This window comes from Uranotaenia lowii, chromosome 1, assembly GCF_029784155.1.
Source record: "Uranotaenia lowii strain MFRU-FL chromosome 1, ASM2978415v1, whole genome shotgun sequence".
NCBI lineage: Eukaryota > Metazoa > Arthropoda > Insecta > Diptera > Culicidae > Uranotaenia > Uranotaenia lowii.
This window is the reverse complement of record NC_073691.1, coordinates 160,489,550-160,511,559: the sequence shown is the minus strand read 5'-3', so window position 1 is coordinate 160,511,559 and position 22,010 is coordinate 160,489,550. Positions and strand designations below refer to the sequence as shown.

Genomic DNA, 22,010 nt, shown 5'->3' with positions numbered 1-22,010 from the left:
AACTATTCATAAATATCTATTTTTTCAGTATTTTTTACATAGTTTTCAATACTATAATCTAATATTTCATATGAATCTAAAATAAAATCATATAAAACATGCTTTCAAAACATAACAACAAACAGCGCCATTTACACTTGATGCGAAGGTAGCGAATCACTTTTATTGCACAAGTATTTGTGAACTTCTCCTTTAAAGGAACATCGCAGTGAGCCTCAGCTTGATTACACATTCCACACTCGCATGTATCAACCATACATGTTCCACAAAGTCCGTGGCAGTTTACCGAAGTTATCAGAACAGATAGAAGCAAGTCATCGCTAGTTGATTGAATTCAATTAGTTCAATTCTCGAATTTCAGATCTTGCTGCCAAGATGTTTGCCCGAAATGCATCATCCTTAATCCGATCGGCTCAGGTAAGTCCTCTGGTGGTTCCTTTGTGGGGAACAGAGCTCATGTGAGCATAGACATTTTGTTCCATCAAGTGAAGCATATCAACAGGAACGAAAAGGTTGAGGAGATTAACACTGATAACGAAATTGAATCGCCCCGAAGAATACTGGTTTCGGATGGGGATTTTAATATTGTGGTGTGGCTGCTACCTACCTATAGTAACTTAATTAATTACATAAGAATGCTATTTTTTGTAGCTACGTCGATTCCAAAGCACGCTGGTAGTGGCTGAGCACAACAACGAAACTCTGAATCCGATCACAGCGAATGCAGTGACGGCTGCCAAAAAGCTGGGCGGTGATGTGACGATCCTGGTGGCCGGAACCAAAGTTGGACCGGTTGCCGAGGCTGCCGCCAAGTTGAACGGTGTCGGCAAGGTCCTGGTAGCCGAAGGAGATGCCTTCAACGGGCTGCTGGCGGAAGCCGTCACTCCGCTGGTGCTCGCCACCCAGAACCAGTTCAAATTCACCCACATCGTGGCCGGGGCGTCCGCTTTCGGGAAGGCCGTGCTGCCACGAATCGCCGCCAAGCTGGACGTCTCGCCGGTGTCGGAAATTATCGACATCAAATCGGCCGATACCTTCGTGAGGACTATCTATGCAGGTGAGCATACTTTAATATTCAGAATATTAGTTTTATATAGGAAGCATGCTACAAAATTAGATTTAATGGAAAGTTTGACACATTTTTTATGCTACAATGGTCAGAAAATATAAAAACCCTAATTAAAATTTAAAATAGGTAATAACATTTTTTTGGTTTTGTTTAAACTAAATTTCACACATTTTCACTAAAGCATTAGTGTAAATGTGCTGCATACATTTAGGGGTAAAAAATATAACTTAAGTTAAAATATTTCTTTCCTATTGGAAAATACACAAAAATAATAATGTATTCGAAAGATTTAAGCCCCAAGGTATATCCATAATTTTTACCATTTTTTACGATAAGTTAAAGAATTGAATAATTCGGTTCAGTGGTAAGCAAGTATTATTGCTGTTTAAATTTTAAAGACCTACATTTTTTTTAGTTCGGATCTTAAAGTACAGTTGGAGTATCTAAATACCTACCTCCTGTTTCCGCATTCTAGGAAATGCCATCCAAACGGTGAAATCCAAGGACCCAGTGAAAGTGATTACCATCCGTGGAACGAACTTCGAAGCAGCGGGCGCCGGTGGAAGTGGAGCCGTCGAGAAAGCCCCGGAGGGTTCCTACAAGACTGATCTGACGCAATACGTCAGCCAGGAGCTAACGAAATCGGACCGACCCTCGCTGACGGCTGCCAAGATCATCATATCCGGTGGACGTGGAATGAAATCGGGTGACAATTTCAAAATGCTGTACGATCTGGCCGACAAGTGGGGCGCTGCCGTTGGAGCTTCGCGTGCCGCCGTCGATGCCGGCTTTGTGCCAAATGACTTGCAAATCGGCCAGACCGGTAAAATTGTGGCCCCGGAGCTGTATATTGCGGTGGGCATTTCTGGAGCCATCCAGCATCTTGCCGGTATGAAGGATTCCAAAACGATCGTTGCGATCAACAAGGACCCAGAGGCACCAATCTTCCAGGTGGCCGATTATGGTCTGGTAGCAGACCTGTTCAAGGCTATCCCGGAAATCAATGAGAAATGCTAGATTTAAGCGAAACGTGAAACGTTGTTGAGTAGTATTTTTGTTTGACTATTCGGAATATTTGAGCAAGCAGCAATCAAACATTTTTTTCGTTACGAAATTGTTTGAACACATTGCATTTCTAAAGATTATGAAATAAAAGTGAGATTTTTAATACGACTAAACAATTATTGTTATCTAAAACTATCAGGATCCAATTCACTTCTTGGGAGCAATAATTCCTTCCAATTGTGCCTGAAAAAAATAAACAATGAATATCAACTTTATAGTAACACGTGTAAAGCCAACCTTCAACTGAGAGTTCGTCTTCTTCAAGAATGCAATCTCTTCGGCGTGCTTTTTCTCCTCGGACGCCCTCAACTCTTCATTTCTTCTTTCGGCTTGGTCTGCCTTTATTCTCATGTCGCTGATCGAGCTTTCCAAACTTTCTTTTTCTTTCTCCAAGAGAAGAATCCTTTCCTGTAGTTTTTCCTTGCCCTCCTGCGCTTGCAGAGCCTTCCGTATTCCAAACGAGACAGAGCTGCAGTAAAGAGTTTCATATGCTTCCATGGACATGGCGATTTCATCCCTTACTCTGAGCAGCAATAGACCACGCTCGGTACAACTGATCGTCACTTGTCGGATCAGTTCGTCGAAGCACTGAGTGTAAAGCTCCCTTCGGACAGGGCAAATTCCAGTTTCACGAGCTTGTGTTTGTTGCAGTCTGGTGTCCAGCATTTCCTGTAAATTGATCACATCCTGTCGTGTGGCAGGTGTGCTGGACACAGTTTGTGTCCACAGCTGCCCATCCTCTTCCCAAGTTTTCGGAGGCAAGATACAGTTCAAAATTTCTTCTGTCTCACGAGGACTGTCCACTATGACGGCCCCTCCCGATCCAGGACGACCCGTCTGTTCCTTAGCCACATCCACTGGACCTTCCTTTTTTTCGACATGTTTGACTACCAGCACCGGATTGTTATACCGCACCAAAGTTGTCTGCAGCTCAATGCTTCGTTCGGTCATTTTGAGAAAAACTTGACCGCAAATTACGGAACACACCCCGAGTAACTTTCTTAAAATTCCTTTAATCCGACAGACTTTTTCATCGATGAAAAAGCGAAAGGGGCCAAATAAACAAACCGATTTACAAACTGCGGCTGCCCGTGACTACCAAAGGCAACCGGTTGCTAGGATCAGCAAACGTGGATTCGTTGAGTGTGCTGACACGCAAAACTTCGTCCATAAACCCGCAGTGTCAATGTGCAACAGGTTGGTGTTCGTTATTAGAGCAGCTATTCGATTATGAATCAAAATAGATGTATCTTCAGGTATTAAACATAACTTTGGTTGCTTCGCGATTCAATGAATGTCCTACATTCCTCCGGTGGAAAGGAAAATTTGTAGACTCCGCTAGGGATGATGAACTTTGGCCTAAATCTTATGTACCTACGAGAATGCAATTTGAATTTGATAGCAATGTTTGAAAGTAAACTGCAGTCAACGTTTTAAATGGATCCGTTGAAAAGGGTGTCATAAAAATTACAATTGAAAAAATTACAGCATTAGTTAAAATATTAGCACCATTTCACCTTTTGGATAAACTGGCAGAACATTAATCAAATACATTCAAATATCCTGTAAGTTCCACTCAATTCATGGACCATTTTAAAACTCATATGTTGAGGTAGAATGATTCTCAATTTTTTTTCATAGGCAGACGCATACATCTCTATATAATAGTGAAAGAAAGCTCTAGTGCCAGTGTGATCACTTCAGAGTTTCTCAATACCCTTGAGAATCTATCCAATCACGTTGCCTAATGAGTAGAGAATCAAAGAGGTATGATAGGATTAGGTACGTTTTCCTTTCTGTACTTTCGCGAATCCGTTTTGGTGAACAGTATTTTATCATGCGGACAAATTGAAATATTTTATTGCGACCGTACAGGATCACATTTTTGTCTCAATTTCAGGCAAGGTGCCTTTTCAACGTATCTTTTTCCTCAAAAATCCAGGGATCACGCAAACCTTATTTTTATCGCCTCCATTTATGCGATTTGTATGACTGTTAATAATATTGGCAGTTTCTCATCATTTATTTCAATCATGAAAAACTTGAAATAATATCTGAATACTTTATTGACAATCAAGAAAATAGTGTAAATGTGTAACCTTACTGTTCTGTTTGTTCATCCTCTTTTGCGTCCCCAGCAGATTCAGGCTTAGAAATTTCAGAAACCCCTTCCGCAGTAGAACCACCAGTAGTATCCATCGGTTCGGGTTCTTCAGACTCCACCGGCTCAGTTTCGGTTTCCGGTTCCGGTTCTTTTTCTTCTGCGTTGGTAGTTGTTACAATTGCAACCGCTGTTGCTGCACGCTTTTTGCCTCGTTTCGTAACCGGCACCGAGACAGGGTCGCCATGGATGTCCACTTCGTTGCGAATCGGAGTTGGTACGAACTCTTCTGGTTCTGTTTCCATGGTTTGTTGCTGCTGTTCAGGTTCCGGTTGAGGTTCGCTGGCAGCTTTTTCCTGTTGATGTTTCTCGTACAGCTCTTTCATTTTTTCCTAAAACATAACCCAAATTAAGAAGGGATAATACCTAAATGTGTCAAGAAACCTACCATCTCGGAGCGAATAACGTTAACCTTCTTCATGTAGAAATTGTAGACAAATTGAGCCATCTCGGTCATATCCTTAACTATCTCCGGTTTTTCAGAGGGTTTGTCGTCCAGTTTTCTGGTACCGGGGAATGTCTCCCCCTTGGTAAGATGTAGTTGCAGTGGACGTTTAGTGAGCAGTTTGAAAGTCGGTTGTAGCTCGAAACAATTTTTGAAAAGGGACACGCGACCAAAAATGTAAAGACCCAAGCGGGCACGACTCATTGCTACCACTAAACGGCGTACATCACGAATATGACCAATCGTTTTGGTGCGCACAAGTGACAGCAGGATGTAATCATTTTGTTGACCTTGATACTTATCAACCGTAGTAACTTTATGTGGCTTTCCAATGAGAGGATTGTCAGCGCAACGAGCTTCGATTACATCTCGAATAAGATGTTTCTGGCCGTTGTACGTAGTTAGAATTGAGATTTTCTCTGCTGGATATCCGATGAGCCGCATGTACATGAATACGGCCACAATGTACTCAGCTTCTCCTAAGTTCTGATAGAAGTAAGGATTAGGTTCGGACTCCCCGACGCCATTGAAGTCATCCACATTGATCAGTTGATAGTCGAAACTGAACCCAGGGTTACAGAGAACGTATTCTGGCCATTGTTGGATGTGAACCAAATCTCCAAGTTTGGAGTAACGCCACTTGTACAGTTCACAAATGCTTGAACGAGCACGACCCTGTCCGTCGAGATCGATAGTCGGCACACCCAGCCGAACTAATCTGGTAAAAAGTGACTGTTCCATGTTGGAGTATTTCTGGAACGCCATATTTTTGATAACCGGTGGAAGCTGATGGTGGTCCCCGATCATAATCCATCGCTTCAGACGATTGTATCCATCCATTGGATTCTGCAGCAGCAGAGGAATGAAGGTTTCGATTTCAAGAATCTGAGCAGATTCTTCCATTAATATGTTGTCATATTTGAAGCCCATGTTGACCAGCTCCTTCCGTTTCAAAGCAGCATGAGTACAGGTCATGGCAATTACTTTTGCTTCCTTTACCAGCAAATATTTAGAACGATCCAATCCACTGCGCAGAAGTTCAAAGGCTCTAAACTCCTCCAGTTCAGTGAAAATGTGGGATATATAACGGTAGCAGCTGTGGGCAATGTCCATATTTTCCTCAAAAGTACTTCCACCAAATAGCGGTTGCGGTGCGTCCTGGAAAAATTTTGTAAACGGGAACTCTTCCGTGAAAGCTTCAGCATTCTTATAGTCCTTGCTGTTCTCAAAGTCATTGATAAATTTTTCCCAGCGAGCGACAACCTGGTACAAATAGAAGTGACCAGCTGTTTCACATGTGTACGCTACGTCTCCAACCACTCCCATCGAATCCTGTAGCTGCTGAACCTGTCCCAGTAAGTCAATTCGCTTGGACAACACATAATTGACTCGGCCATATCGACTGTAGTCTTTCTCCGTCTCCAGCGATTCTTCCCCATGACCCAGACGCAACAGGTGTCGTTCGTCGATGTCCAGGGCCATGATCTTCTCGAACAGTTGGTTCAATGCCTGATTGGAGTGGGTTACAATAAGGGTACGTTGCTGAGGATGGTTATGGTACAGATTGGAGATGATTTGCACGGCTACGTCGGTTTTACCAGTACCCGGAGGACCAACTACCAGGGTTAGACCCGGTTGCATACCTGCCTTGATAGCTTCAACCTGGGTCGAGGTGAAACGGATTGTGTTCCTGAAATGAAAGAAGCAGTTAGTCAACATGTTTTATTTCCTAACAAACATAGAACCTACTTTTTTGGCTCGTTGTATTTGTACGGGCCCCGCTTAGGGATTTCATAAGGTTCCGCCAGGATACGCTTGGGTAGATTCACCTTCTCCTTCTTATCATCATCTTCTTCATCTTCATCACTGCTATCAACTTGTTCACGTACATTTTCAAAGGTTAACCGGAAGGGGCGCACAAGTTTCGCAGGTTCCGTCTCTTTAACAACCACCTCATAGCCCGGGAAACAATCCCGGACATGATCGATGTCCAAGAAAGTATCATTGAAATCCATAACCCTTGCTTGGTCCGGCATGCGACTGTAATGAGCTGCACCAGGATCACCGTATCCCAAAAGAATATCATGCAACCAAGGCGGAACGACGCATTCTGTATTCATCAGGTGCCGAATCGTTTCTAAAACTGCCTTAAAGTTGTTCTCTTTTGGTTTTCGGCGCATGATTATGTTGAAGCTTTCGTAAACGTCGTCGCCACCCGTTTGCAAACTGTCCATATCCACGCGATACTGATTGGAGTCCAACCAAACTCGGAATGTACGCTGTTCTCCTGGCAATTGTGGTCTTTGCTCGATTCCATCCTCAATAACTCGACCATTGGCATCCAACATACCCTCGACTTCACAACCACGCACATGTACCAATCCTACTTGCGGCACAAAATGCTCACGATAATCGTACTTGGTACCGATGGGTTTCGTTGGACAGACCGTGATCAGGAAGCAAACGTCGTGCTTCCGGAGATTCTCCCACTCTTCTTGGATCTCCTTACGGACGTTCAACGTAACACTAACATCAGCCCTTACACGAGACGGTTTCTTCTCGCCGATGTGTGGTTTTGAAACTTCGACGACGGCAAAGGACTGTATCGGTAGAGCCATTCTAGCCCAGCCACCGAAAACAACGTCATCTTCTTCCGATTTCCACGGTAGCATACGACTGACGGCGTCTTCAATGTCTTGACGAATTTCATCTGCAAATGGGTTAATGTTCATTGGGGTATAATCTTCAATTAGAAATTCAAATACTTACAGGTGGATTCCAACCGAAACAGGTTGAAATTCCTCAACAGGTAATCGTGCAGAGTCAGAAACTGCAAGTTTAGCTTCGGCAGCGCCAAACATCCTTCCCCGGAATAGTACTCCGTTGGGACGATGTTCTCATTCCAGATGATTTCTTCCGTCGGATAGAGCGGCATTTCGTTTAGAGATTCCAGCTGGGACACGCGGCGTTCGTGACGCGATATCAACAACTCCCGCAGGAACGGTTCGTCCAGCCGGTGCCACTGGAACGGTGGAGCAAGCTCATCCGGAACCAGATTCAGATAGCAAGCGATTTGCTTCAAACTTTTCCCGTCCAGGGCACCGAAATGCTTCTCCAGCGAATCTCTGGTGTCTACGTTGGCCACGTTGGACAGGGCGAACAACCGCAGCTCCGGAAACTTGGCGAAGGCAGCCTTCTGCAGGGCCTTGATCTTGGTGTAATGCAGCTGGGTCATGTCGTGGTCCGTCAGCGGATCACCGGTTTCGTCGTTGATCTCGAAACGGGCGTAGAACTTCAGCATGTTCAAGAGCTATCGGGAAAAAAGGGAGAAAAAGAAAGATAACATTTGGATTATTACCTATATTAAAGAAATTTTTATAAATAAACTCAAAGTATTCGACTCAGTAATCGATTTATTGTTAATCTTTGGTAAAAATAGAGATAGCAAGCTTCTCTTTCGGCTACAAATCGAGGATCGAGTTCGGAAAAGGATCATACTTTTCAAGAAATTATACCCAATCAACATTCAAAAGCCTTATTTGCTAGCAAACTGATCATATAAAAGATTAGAGTATCTCCGATACTGAAATATCCTTCCCCAATTCGGATAAGCTGTGCCCGGACTCATATCCTGAAAAAGAAGGTTGTGCAGAACAATTGTTTGAGGATGATTCTCAACACTTCTCCACGTTCGACTTTATCGGCTGGCGGGGCCCGAACCTATCTTTGATGGAATTGCTTCAGATGCTGACCTTTCCTGATGGACTCAAGATACCCAACCCCGGTGGATACTTCGGTAGCATGCGAACTGAGATACTTGGCTCCGTACGCGTCTGTTCTCCATGTCAGAGGCGGCGTGCGGAGTGCAACAACGTGCTGGTGGTGTTCGGGATTCAAAACAGCAACATCACGATGCAAAGGTCGTCCTGCGAGATAGTGGAGTTGGCTAAGGGCCTTGCGAGCCCGTGACTGAGAAAAAATAGAAATCGGCAAAGACCCACTCGACGAAAAGGAATTGGCGATTGGTAACTTGGAACATGGAACTGCCGATCTCTAAATTTTGTAGGCAGTCCCACGTGCTCCCCAACGAATTGAAGACCCGCAAATTGGACATCGTAACGGTGCAGGAGGTATGCTGGAAGGGCTCCACGGTACGAAATGGTACCAAGATGATCATACCATCTACCAGAGCTGCGTCAACACTCACGAGCTAGGAACAGCTTTTATAGTGATAGGGAAAATGAAGAAACGCGTGATTGGGTGGTGGCAGATCGACCCACGTATGTGCCGGTTGAGATTCAAGGGCCGTTTCTTCAACATCAGCATCATCAACGTGAACACCCCTCCCCTCGGAAGTACCAGTGACGACTAAGACAAATTCTACGCGCAACTGGAACGTGAATACGACCGCTGCCCAAAACATGATATCAAGATCTGCCTGCCTGTCATAAGGCCACAGGAAATGTGCAGTCATCAGTTTTTCTCGTAAGCGGCAGCCTTTAGTTGCGGAGTACACACCAACTACGTGATTGACAAAGTATCCAGAAGTCTCGGTTTCATTTTTACAGTGGCGAAGGACTTCAAGAACGTGTATTGCCTGAAAAGCCTCTACTGAAGCATGGTTCGCTCCATCTTTGAATGAATACGCATCAGCTGTCTGGTGCCCTACTACCAGAACGATTCTTGCGATACGCCCTTAGACATCTAAACTGGCAAGACCCTTTTCGCTTGCCAAGCTATGAAAATCTATGCCGCCTCATAGATATCGAAACCCTTCAAGCCCGTAGACATGCAACACGTGCCTCATCGTCGTCGATCTCCTGACATTGCGAATCGACTGTCCCACGCTACTGGGAGCTATCCCGCTTAGTGTACGACCCCATGGTCTTAGGAATCAGGATCTTCAATTGTATATTCCCATTCGAATGAACCATTACGAAGCCAATTGCGCCCTCCTCGGTGCAATGAAATCGTTCAACCGTTTTTTTGAGCATTTTGACTTCGACGTTTTCGGGGTTGTTTTTCGAAGAAAAGTGATATGGGCCTTGAGAACCCCATAGTTAAAGTTAAATGTTTTGTTTTTTAATTTTAATTTTAAGAAATTATTTGGACCAATATGTGATCCGTTGATCAGAAATAAATAACAAAGATCGTCATTGGGAATGTTAACGCTCATGTTGGCCAGGAGAAGGAATTCGAACTGACAATTGGAAGGTTCAGTGCGCACCAGCTGACTAACGAAAACGGCCTCAGACTTTTAGATTTCGCAGCCTCCAAACGAATGTACGTAGTACTTTTTTCCAGCACCGCCTCCCACACAAATCTTTACACCTGGAGATCACCGTACCAAACGCAATCACAGATCGACCACATTTTAATAGTCAGCCGGCACTTCTCGGCCATTATCGACGTCAGATCCTGTCGAGGCGCCAACATCGAGTCAGACCATGATGGTGAAGATGCAGACTACGCGCAATCGCTCGAAGCAGCGCTGCCGGCAGAGGGTGAGCTTGAAGAAGCCTCTCTCAAGCACTGTTGGAATATCATCAAGACAGCCATCAACAGCGTTGCGGAGAGCATCATCGGACATGTGGACGAACTCGACGGAATGATTGGTTCGGAGAAGTATAGGAGCAGTATTGCAAAGAAGCACCCGTCGAAACGTGGAAAATCATCAACAGTGGAAGAGGCAGCGAGTCCGGATTTTTCCAGAAGAAAAAGCGCCGCCTGGAGGAGGAGGAGCTGAAGCAACTGCATCGTTCCAAAGAAATACGAAAGTTCTATCAGAAACCGGAATGTGCCGGGATAAGGACGGGGGTATCCTGACGGACTATAATGAGGTGATCAAAAGGTGGAAGGACCAGGAGGCACCAAGACGATGGGGGAAGTCACATCGCCGGCGTAGCCAATGACGTGGAAGAGCCACTCCAAACGGTGAGCGAAGTTAAGGAAACCATTCGCCAGCTGGATAGTAGCAAGTCGGCTGGAAAGGATAGTATCGTAGCTTAAACCATCATAATGGGCCCGTACAAGTTGGCTGATTGCCTACACCGTTGGATGGTCCGGATCTGCGACACAGAACAGCTACCGGAGGAGTGTAAGAGAAGGGTTTTATGTCCCATCCAAAAGAAGGGCGACAAATTGGACTGTGAGAACTTCCGAGTGAACACTGTCCTAAATGCCGCCTACAAAGTGTTGTCCCGAACCCCGTAGCCTAACGCCGCTTTATGGAGGGACGGTCTACGACAGACCAGATCTTCACTTTACGGCAAATCCTACAAAAATGCCATGAACACCAAGTCCCTACGCACCATCTATTCATCGACTTCAAAGTCACATTCGACACGACCGACCGTGACGAGCTTTGGAAAATCATGGACCAGATCCGCTTTTCCGGGAAGCTGACCAGACTGATCAAGGCTACGATGAATGGAACGCAGTCCTGTGTGCGGAATTCGGATGAATTGTCGAGTTCTTTCGAATCATCTTCAACAAGGCGATGGTCTATCCTGCATGAACACTAGAAGGTGTTTTTCGACGAGCTGTGGGCGAAATGCCAGGTCACGATTTTGAACAGATCCAGTTAACTTATCTGCTTTGTCGACGACATTGATATAGTGCGGTGGTGGAAGAGATTTACCGCAAACTGAAACGCGAAGCAGGAAGAATAGGGTTAATGATTGATACTTCCAAGACGAAGTATAAGCGGGCCTGCGGATCCGAGACCGACCGAACTCGCTAATCCAGTAATAACAAGGTCACGATCGACAGCGACGAGCTGGAGATGGTCGAAGACTTCGTGTATTGACTCTATCGTCTATCGACATCACAAGCAACTGCTTTCGAGAAGACTTAGCCCTCACATGAAGTGTAACCTGTACATGACACTCATATGACCGGTTGTCCTCTACGGGCACGAGAGATGGATATTGCTCGAGGAAAACCTGCGTACACTCAGAGAATTCGAGCGATGAGTGTTAACAACCATCTCTGGCGGCGTTCAGGAGAATGGAGTGAGGAGGCGAAGGATGAACCACGAGCTCGCGCGACTCTACGGCGGACCGAGTATCCAGAAGGGGGTGAGGGCTGGCCAAACACGATGGGCTGGACATGTTGCGAGAATGCTGGACGACTGTCCTGCAGAACAGGTGTTCGCTGCGAATCCGGTAGGAACGAGACGAGCAGGGGCTCAACGAGCGAGGTGGTTAGACCAAGTGGAGCGTAATCTGGCGAATGTGGGATGTCCGAGAAATTAGCGAACGGTTGCCATGGACCGAGTGAATTGGAGGAATATTGTTCATCAGGTTATGTCGTGAGACGGAACGCCAAATAAATAAATAAATGTTGTTATGCCGGATCAAAATTTTGATGAATTCGGCTTTGGTAATGTCGTTAGAAATACCCGAAACTTTTATTTGCGGCTTCAGTGGAGCTTGAATTACAGATTCATAGCTATCAGCCAATTTTTGGGTGATGGCTTCACTACAATAGAATCTCTGATAAGTCCTCTTTTTAAAGGTTGTCCACGATGAAATTGCCACTCACAAAATTGATACGCAAAATTTGAGTTTTCATCAGATTGTCATCAAGTTTTCAAGAAAAATAACTATTAAACTTTATTTTATAATTTTACTCGTATTTTATTTACAGTCCATACGCAAATGCCCGCACCTTGACCTTAACCCCGGCCATAAGATTCTGCACAACCTGTAAATCAACCGTTTACTTTCTTCAATTCCTCGACTGTCTTCACTACTTTAGGTCGTTTAAGAAGGTGCTGCTTCATAATCGCCCAGTACTTCTCGATGCGGCGAAGCTCCGGAGTGTTGGGAGGGTTGAACTTTTTCGGCACGAAATTGATCTTATTGTCCGCTTACCACTTTAGCACGTCCTTAGAGAAGTGGCATGTGGCCAAATGCGGCCAGAAGATTGTTGGGACGTTGTGGGCCTTCAGGAGAGGAAGCAGCCGCTTCTAGAGGCACTCTTTCATGTACACCTGTCCGTCCATCTTGTCCTGGGTCACGAAAGGTGCACTCCGCTTCCCGCACGTGCAGATGGCTTGCAAAACCAGGAATTTATTCGCCTATTTGGACATTTTCTGAGTGCGGACGTGCTCCGGAACGCTGAACTTATCCTTGGTCGTGAAAAACAGGTTGCCGGGGATCTGTTTGAAGTCCGCCTTCACATATGTTTCGTCGTTCATGATACAGCATTGAAATTTCGTCAGCATGTTGAGGTAAAACTTCCTAGCACGGGTTTGTTCTGCTTCTCGTCGCGATTATGGGCCTTTTGTACCTTGAACGTTCGAAGCCAAGCCTTAGCTTTGGCCTTCTGGACAAAACTTCGCCTTAGTGCAGCTTCTTAGCCACATCCTGAACGGAGACGTTCGGGTTTCGGTTGAAGGCCCAAACTACGCGGTTGTGATTTTTAGTGTTGTACGGAATACTTTTTCCTTCACTTCTGGGCTTCCGATCGGTGGTCAATCGTTCCTTCAACCTCGAACCGCTTAATCGCTCGCGATTCCCAACGTTTTAACTATGGAACGATGCGAGAGATCTTTGTTCTCGTGATGAATGCGCAAGATTTTATCACGCACGAGCTGTTCTTTCGAATCCATTTCCGCGAGTTTTGATCCCAGGACTTTAAAACTTGTAGGATGTAAACAATGCACTATAAACTAAATCCACCCAATTTTTTATTTAATTTTACCCCACGGTTAAAAAGTTAGAGCAATTTCATAGTGTGGCAATTTCATCGTGGATATCCTTTAGTCTTTGTGTCGATACTTCAGATGCAAAAGGAACGGAAACATCATCGCTTAGAAGCACTTTTGTGTCCTTGACTTGCAGGTCTACGGGGTTCAGGTTCTTGCCAAGATTGGTTTTGTCGATTGCGTCAGCTCGGATTTTATTGTTATGGAGCACAGTCTACTAAACAATTTTTTTTATATGGTGTCCCGTCTCACGACATAACCTGATGAACAATATTTCTCCAATTCACTTTGTCTATGGTAACCGTTCTCCAACTTCTCGGGCATTCCACGTACGCCAGATTACGCTCCACTTGGTCTAACCACCTCGCTCGTTGCGACCCTGCTCGTCTCGTTCCTACCGGATTGGCAGCGAACATCTGTTTCGCGGGACAGTCGTCCGGCATTCTTGCAACATGTCCTGCCCAAGGTATCCGGCCGGCCTTCACCACCTTCTAGATACTGGGTTCACCGTAGAGTCGCGCGAGCTCGTGGTTCATCCTTCACACTCCGTTCTTCTAAACGCCGCCAAAAATGGTTCTTGAAACTCGTCGCTCGAATACTCCGAGTGTGCGCAGGTTCTCCTCAAGCAATATCCACGTCTCGTGACCGTAGAGAACAACCGGTCTAATGAGCATTGTGTACAGGTTACACTTGGTGCGGGGGCTGAGTCTTCTCGACGTCAGTTGCTTGTGGAGTCCATTTTAGGCACGACTTCCGCCGCCAGATCTCACAACTAGTGTCATTGTCTGCTGTCACCAGTGAGCCCTCTTCGACTATCTCCAGCTCGTCACCGTCGATCGTGACCTTGTTATTACTGGACAAGCGGGTTCGGTCGATCTCGGATCCGCAGGCCAGCATATACTTCGTCTTGGATGTATTAATCATAAACCCAATCCTTCTTGCTTCGCGTTTCAGTTTGCGGTAGATCTCCTCCACCGCAGCATTTGATCTACCGACTGACGAGTCTGCTGAACAACCTTCGGTCAAATAACTCAATTCGTTCGGCCTATCGTCCTTTCAGCCTATCGTTCATTTACCCGAACCACCTTCGGGTTTATGTTACATTTTGCCAATTGTTCTAGCAGGTCAAGTGACAAAAAAAAACCGCTCAGTTTTGGCGACATTTTATTTTGAAAACTCTAAATGTACGGGTGCGTCGACAAAATCTAACGAAATCTGAATGTATTATTAAATGTTAGGACATTTTTATTGTTTTTGACATTTTTTAGTGCTTTATGTTATAGTTTTTGTATTTTATCAATATCGGTTAAACCCATTTTTGATGGTTTTCTAAATTCTATTGGTTCTGTAAAAGTGAAAAATGTTAAGTAATGTTAAGTAATGTTATTTTGAAAACCGTTAGATTTTAGCACAAGTGACAGGGTCTGTATTTATTTTTGAAATTAAATCTGTATGCTCCATTTCTCGGAGTGCCGGACCGGCAAAGAACCGGCGATCAGTGAAGAAATCATAACAAAAACATTGCCGGTTTTATGCTCCCTCCCAACCCCAACACAGTTATTCAACCGACACCCGACGATTGGGGATTCTCACTTTACTTCGCCGGCCGGAGAGAGAAAAATAGAGCTGAACACACCGGAATGGGAGCAGTCCGATCCGAGCAGCGAATCGTACCCGCTCACATATTCGGCCCCCCAATTCGCGGTTCAGTCACGAGGTTCTTCTGTTTGTTGTTGCGAGGATGTGTGGTTTCAAAATCGTAATAAATTGTTGATAGGTAATTTTTATTAGGAATCAGTTTTAGTTTTATTGGAGTTTAAGTAGCAATGCAATGTAGTAGGGGAATTATATTGGAATTGCCATTTTCTTATCAGGAGATCTAGCTCGCCTTGGATATTGTTTTTATTTATTGAGTTCAACTTTTGGGGATACTGAATCGTTCGTAGCTTTTGTCGAAAAAGCAACGTTGTACCAAAGCTAGGCACAATCTCGTCTCCATGCCTCCATAATGTGTATGCAAACCAAACATAACATCTGCCTTCTTGAGTCTTGACTTGAGTTTGGTTGGCCTCTCTCGGAGCATTTATTATTGTTGAAGCCGTTGAAGCCAAACAGCCATCTTCCGTTCACCAAAGGACCACCAGACCAGACGACCGACAGACAGCAGAGACGGCGCTCAGTTCGAACTCGACGTTCGTACGGTTTGGATCGTTTTTTTTGGGGGGAAATCGGTGATATTCCCGCGCTCTGCCTTTGGGACGACGACGGTTCCTAATTTCGAAATCACGCGCATCATTTTTCTACAGACAAGTCCCAAACAAAATCGCGGGTGCGTGTGTAAGAATCGTTCCAGAAAAAAACAACCTTATGCTGATAAACCAAAGAAGATTGCAGCAAAAATACACCGGTACGAAGGTCTTGCTTGCTGGTCACCTGTTCTTATCATAGTTAGTCTGATGTATGGGCAGCACTTCTAGTGTATTTACAAAGTGTGTGACATATATTTCTCTTATCGGATACTATGCAATCGGAACCTATTTCACCTGCAACATTTTTGGAACGGTGCAAAAGCTTGAGATATCGAGACCTGAGTTCTTTGGTTTACGATTTTCGATATCTTTGTTGGTTTCTACAATTTCGGCTGAAGTGTATGAGTGTGTTTCCTACCGATTTTGGAATCGTTCTATATTGTACATATTGTTATCGTTTGTAGAAAACGCTCTTGAAGTGCACACTTTTGAAGTGGTTGCTGCTATTCCTCCACCTGACTCCTACAGGACTAGGCTAGGCCGCTAGGGCCAGGCTTCTATTCCCTTGTTGAAGCATTGTTGTTATCATCAGTGGTGTTTACTCAATAATCGGTAACGACTCAGCAAAGTAGTGCGGAATGTCGTCATCACAGGTGAATGTAGGCTGGGCTGTTTTTTCGATCCAACTGTTGCAAGGCTGATATGATCGATAAGTTGCCGATAAAGCGATATCATAAAATAAATTAATCATCCCCAGATGTTCAATAAACTAGAAACGTCTGGCAGTTTTGTACTTAGATGATGAAATTAAAAATCTAGCTTACACAAAAAAAAATGATAAATTTTGAATTGGGTTCAATATCGGAATTTAAAAACAACAAATAAACATGCTTGGTTTTAATGGTTGTTCAACAGTTTTGAAACAATTTTTTGTTCCTAATTTAAATGTAATGATAAAAATAATTCATTATTATTGACATTTTATGTCAATTTTTGACAACTTTAAGCAAATTTTCGTCTTCTATCGTCTAATTTTAATTTTTTTTATGTCATATTTGTAAACTTAGTCGTTTCAAACCGTTTTTAAAAATTTTTAAAGTTTATTTTTGTCATTCCATTTCATTGATTTGTTTTCAATCGTGTAACATACATATAGCAATTTCACTTAAATAGCTTATTTACTTATTAAAATTGTTTCCATTACATTTTTTTAATAACATACTTATGCTATCTAGTTTTGCCAACAAACTCTCCCTGAATCTCGCGTTATACAAAATATTTTAAATTTGCAAAGGTTATTGGTTCTGTTAAAGAGGGAGACACGGTCAAAATTTGGTCAATATCAACTTGACGTATTTCTTTCAATTTTGCATTTAAAAATCCTGAACACTCCTCATTTTGGAGGTGTGTGTGTGTAGAATGTTGCTGCTATTTTGATTTTGGAATTCACTCTTCAGTTGTCAAAATGCCGTCCAAGGAAGAAGAGCAGCGTATCAAAATTTTGCTCGCGCATCGCAAAAATCCGAGCTACTCGCACGCAAAGCTGGCAAAATCGATAAAAGTTGCCAAAGCAACCGTTACAAATGTAATTAAAGTGTTTGGGGAACGTTTGTCGACAGCCAGGAAGTCTGGATCGGGGGGAAATCGAAAACCGGAAGCCGCTGAGACGACAAAGAGAGCTGCCGGTAGTTTCAAGCGAAACCCTAACCTCTCTCTCCGAGATGCCGCAAATAAGCTGGGTGTATCGTCTACAACCGTGCATCGAGCCAAAAAACGAGCCGGACTATCAACTTACAAGAAGGTAGTGACTCCAAATCGCGATGATAAACAAAATACGACGTTTGGCAAGCCATCTGTACCTGTGGCTTGAAAAGGAGCTTTTTCATAGCTTCCGGGACTGTCAACCAAGAAATTTATGTGAAAGAGTGTTTGCATAAACGTCCGCTGCCTTTCCTGAAGAAACACGGTTGTTCCGTACTGTTTTGGCCGGATTTGGCATCTTGCCATTACGGTAAAAAGGCCATGGAGTGGTACGCCGCCAACAACGTGCAGGTGGTTCCCAAGGACAAGAACCCTCCCAATACGCCAGAGCTCCGCCCAATTGAGAAATACTGGGCTATTTATTGTCAAGCGGAACCTAAAGAAGACCAAAAAAAAACTGCTAAGGACGAGCAGCAGTTCAAGGCAAACTGGTGGACAAGGTGGCTGTACAAAATCTGATGGCAGGGGTTAAGCGTAAGGCCCGGCAAGCCTAACTGAATATTTTTCCTCAATATACTAATTAAACTTGAAAAAAAAAATTAAATTTGATTTTGAAAATAAGCGATTTCACTGATTTACACGCGTTTTCCCTTGACCAAATTTTGACCGTATCACCCTTTAAACCCGTGGTTTTCAAAGTGGTCCCTACCAGGGGGGCGGTGAGCTTGATTGAGAAATTTGGGGGGCGTTGGAAGGGCGGGCGGTGAGGTCGTAATTCACGTTTTTAAAAATCACGAAACAACGTAGCTTCGAAATAATGAAATTACGTTACAGAAGTAAACATCGGGTTCAAGACTAAAATATCTATAATTTCACAGAGCTCCAAGCAAATTTTTGTTACAGTATTTTAATTAATCTCTCTAAAAATGTATCTAAAAGATTATTTTAATAGTCTCAGATTTTGTATACTCTAAATGCTGATCTTGTTTCGTAAGATTATTTTGGGTTAAACTAAAAAAGATATATGGAAATGCTTGATAATTTTAAAATGTATTTTCTCAAAACATCTGCAAAACAGAAAAAAAACCTACAAAAAAATCTGTATAAAAAGGTGTCATCTATGATTTAGTGATAGTTTTAGGAAAGAACATATGAATGATTTTTTTTTAGGTAAGAGAATTTCTTTTAAGTTCTTACTTGTTCAATTTTATTTCAACCGGTTCAAAAAATCAATTGAGACATTTGTAATTGATAAGCTTCCAATCTATTCGGTTGTCGGAACATTTTCTGGATTCAGTTGTTAGAATCTAATTTAAACTTATATATTTTTTACGTTATTTCACCAGCTGGACAGTAATTAGTTTGTTTTCTGTCTGATGTAAGCTGTCAGCTTAATGATCAATTTAGAATTTTGTTTATCCAAATTTAAAAAATATGATTTTATATCGAAACGAACTATTAAATCAGTTTGAAAGATTGTCCAGAAAACTATATCTACATATAGAATTAAGTGTTTACTGGAGGTTTAAAGTAATATAAGGGCCTTTGTGCGAAAAGAATATAAGAAACACGCTTTTAAGTTTTTATGTTTGGTCATTTTTCATATATTTTTCGAAAATATGCATTTTTCTTTAGGACCTAATGGTAAGTAAATAAAATTCTAAAAATCTGAAGAATTACGAAATATAGTTTTAAATATGAAAAAGCATTAAATCAAAATCGACCATTTTTACACCACCCCTACCCCTTCCCCCACCTTTGGCTCTGAGGACCTCATATAAATTTGAATAAATTTCAAGTTAAGTCTTACAACAACATAAAGCCCAAAGCTATTGGTTTTTCAACAATCCAGATTATATTTTTCTAATGTTTTCTTTAATTCGCCCAGGGGGCGTTGATCTCGAAAATTTTGCAAAAGGGGGCGGTGAGTGAAAAAAGTTTGAAAACCACTGCTTTAAACGATACCTCTTACGAAGAATGAATTACTATAAAAGGAAGAATTATGAGATGGTATGATGAAACTATAAGTACGTGAACTAAGGAGTAGAATGAATTCATCTACAAGTCATTAACTTTTTCGTGCTCGTGAATCAATTTTCACGAATATCGTCTTAAAATTGTTCGAGTTGTGTCCCATTTTGAGTTGATTTTGTATGGGGGCCCCCTTGCATAAAAAGTGGGATTCTTGAAACTATTACACAAACTATCACTGACTTGAAAAGCCCTCGGATATCAAATTTCACTTTATTCCGACCGTTCATTCATGCGTAATGGTGTCACAAAGAAAACGTCTACATTTTTATATGTAAAATTGTCGAGGCCAGTGCACAATGAGAAAAAGTGGTTGATCCCAAATAAAATCAATATCTTCCCTCCCAGGCCCGTCCATGGGGGGGGGGGGGTTTCGAAATTCAAATTTAGCTAAAAATAATAACAATAACCAAAAAAAACAATAAAAAAGAAAGGAGTTTCTAACACCGTTTCTCACTTATGATTACCACACAAACTGGACTGATAAAAAAACAAAATTTTCAAATCATATCATAATTGGGGTTTAAAATTTTTGATAAGTCATTTATAATTTTTACAAAAATGATGTTCTTTATTCTGAACTAGATATTTGTTTCAAATGTGTTTCTTAGTGAATTTAAAATAATCGAAATAGGAAAATGATAGTAATTGTTAATTTTTATTCATCTTAATTTCAGTTCTTTTCTTCATTTTCAACTGAAGGGTTGATTTAAAAATTCCGCTGTTGAATTTTGAATTTGAACAAATACTTTTTAATCGCGATTTAAAATGTGAATTTTCGAAAACTGACTGAAAAAACGGGGAATTTATTCAATGGTTGATGGTTTAATTTAATTTGATATTAGAAGAATATATTTATTATTCTTTGAAAAGTGCCAGTGATAGAAGTCAAAGATAAAACCTTTTTTTTTTTTAAATCCTCCAGTTGTCAAAATTCACGGCTTAGAAAATTCATTTTTGACGTTCAAAAAAATAATTTCATGTTCAATCATACTGACAAGAAAATTTTGGGAAATGGGTAATTTCGTGAATAATCAATGAAAACTGATAAAAAATTAATAATAAGGAATTCCAAGTTCCTTATGGCAAATATTGAAAGAACAAAATAAACACAAAGTAAGTTAACATTTCGCATAAAAATTAAGTTTAAAGTTGCTACTTCGAATCTGCTTTTAAAACTTTTTAAGTTTAATTTAAAAATCATTATCGATTCATAAAACACGATTTTATAAAAAAAAAATTAATGTTAAATCACAGGTTTGCAAACTCAAAGTATTTTGTCACTTTGTATTGTAACATCGGGTCCTGGAAAGAACAGTAGGTTGAAACTATGTTTTTCTTTTTGAAAATTTCGATTTAAAGGCTTAGGTGTCAAGTACACAAAAATTCAGTATTAAAAACAAAAAAAAATATGTTAAAATTATTTCTTAAATTTTATGAAATGAATTTGCGGCTTTATCGGTGAGGGTTAAAGAGTTGAAATGAAAGACGGATAGAAGATCAGAAGAAAATTCTAAGGTGGTGAAAAGAGCGAAGAGCATTTGAAATAGAAGCTTGACCACATACTAAATTCTTTGTCCCACACCAATTAACTGTATTGAAGAAGTAGTACCCAATAGAGAAGGCACTACATTTTTCGATACAGTTAATTATGGATGGTTCGACCGCCATATGAGTGTGCACATGTGCCGAACGGACAAAAAATTTAGCATGTGGTTGCTCTGTTAAGTCTTCTATTGTGCGATATCGTTCCATCGATGGCTAGGTAGATTTCTTATTTTCGTTTTGTGCGGATGTTCCAACTGGATTGAGTTGTCGCATACGGTCAACGGTCAGAAATCTTGGCCTAACTATTTTCGATTATCGGAACGATGTTTTGTAATTGATTTTTATAGCCGAATTATTTTTATTAGTAAGAGGAGAAATCACCGTGAATTTGTTTTATGAAATGAATTTGCGGCTTTATCGGTGAGGGTTAAAGAGTTGAAATGAAAGACGGATAGAAGATCAGAAGAAAATTCTAAGGTGGTGAAAAGAGCGAAGAGCATTTGAAATAGAAGCTTGACCACATACTAAATTCTTTGTCCCACACCAATTAACTGTATTGAAGAAGTAGTACCCAATAGAGAAGGCACTACATTTTTCGATACAGTTAATTATGGATGGTTCGACCGCCATGTGAGTGTGCACATGTGCCGAACGGACAAAAAATTTAGCATGTGGTTGCTCTGTTAAGTCTTCTATTGTGCGATATCGTTCCATCGATGGCTAGGTAGATTTCTTATTTTCGTTTTGTGCGGATGTTCCAACTGGATTGAGTTGTCGCATACGGTCAACGGTCAGAAATCTTGGCCTAACTATTTTCGATTATCGGAACGATGTTTTGTAATTGATTTTTATAGCCGAATTATTTTTATTAGTAAGAGGAGAAATCACCGTGAATTTGTTTTATGAAATGAATTTGCGGCTTTATCGGTGAGGGTTAAAGAGTTGAAATGAAAGACGGATAGAAGATCAGAAGAAAATTCTAAGGTGGTGAAAAGAGCGAAGAGCATTTGAAATAGAAGCTTGACCAC

At 41.9% G+C, this 22,010-nt stretch overlaps 4 protein-coding genes across 4 annotated transcripts in view; 2 read left to right on the top strand and 2 right to left on the bottom strand.

Moving 5' to 3' along the window:
* The first annotated feature begins 249 nt into the window (after positions 1-249).
* Positions 250-2,239, top strand: LOC129738810 (electron transfer flavoprotein subunit alpha, mitochondrial). Its single transcript, XM_055730106.1, has 3 exons — positions 250-417; positions 652-1,057; positions 1,545-2,239. The coding sequence occupies exons 1-3, from the start codon at positions 376-378 to the stop codon at positions 2,084-2,086; spliced, it is 990 nt and encodes a 329-aa protein (XP_055586081.1). The 5' UTR covers positions 250-375; the 3' UTR covers positions 2,087-2,239.
* On the bottom strand, positions 1,554-3,253 carry LOC129738811 (putative inner dynein arm light chain, axonemal). The gene is made up of 2 exons (XM_055730107.1): positions 2,372-3,253; positions 1,554-2,317 (listed from the first exon to the last, which is right to left on the bottom strand). The coding sequence occupies exons 1-2, from the start codon at positions 3,083-3,085 to the stop codon at positions 2,282-2,284; spliced, it is 750 nt and encodes a 249-aa protein (XP_055586082.1). The 5' UTR covers positions 3,086-3,253; the 3' UTR covers positions 1,554-2,281.
* A 929-nt stretch (positions 3,254-4,182) lies between these two features.
* LOC129740695 (RNA helicase aquarius) overlaps positions 4,183-22,010 on the bottom strand; it is a 220,522-nt gene continuing 202,694 nt past the window's right edge. The window contains exons 3-6 of the mRNA XM_055732458.1: positions 7,510-8,050; positions 6,490-7,450; positions 4,684-6,430; positions 4,183-4,627 (exon numbers count right to left, since the gene is read on the bottom strand). Of these exons, the coding sequence (XP_055588433.1) occupies positions 4,235-4,627; positions 4,684-6,430; positions 6,490-7,450; positions 7,510-8,050 (3,642 nt within the window). The 3' untranslated portion in view covers positions 4,183-4,234. The remainder of the gene's footprint in view (positions 4,628-4,683; positions 6,431-6,489; positions 7,451-7,509; positions 8,051-22,010) is intronic.
* LOC129740698 (probable G-protein coupled receptor Mth-like 3) overlaps positions 15,614-22,010 on the top strand; it is a 120,625-nt gene continuing 114,228 nt past the window's right edge. The window contains exon 1 of the mRNA XM_055732462.1: positions 15,614-15,860. The gene's annotated coding sequence lies outside the window, so the exon portion shown is untranslated. The remainder of the gene's footprint in view (positions 15,861-22,010) is intronic.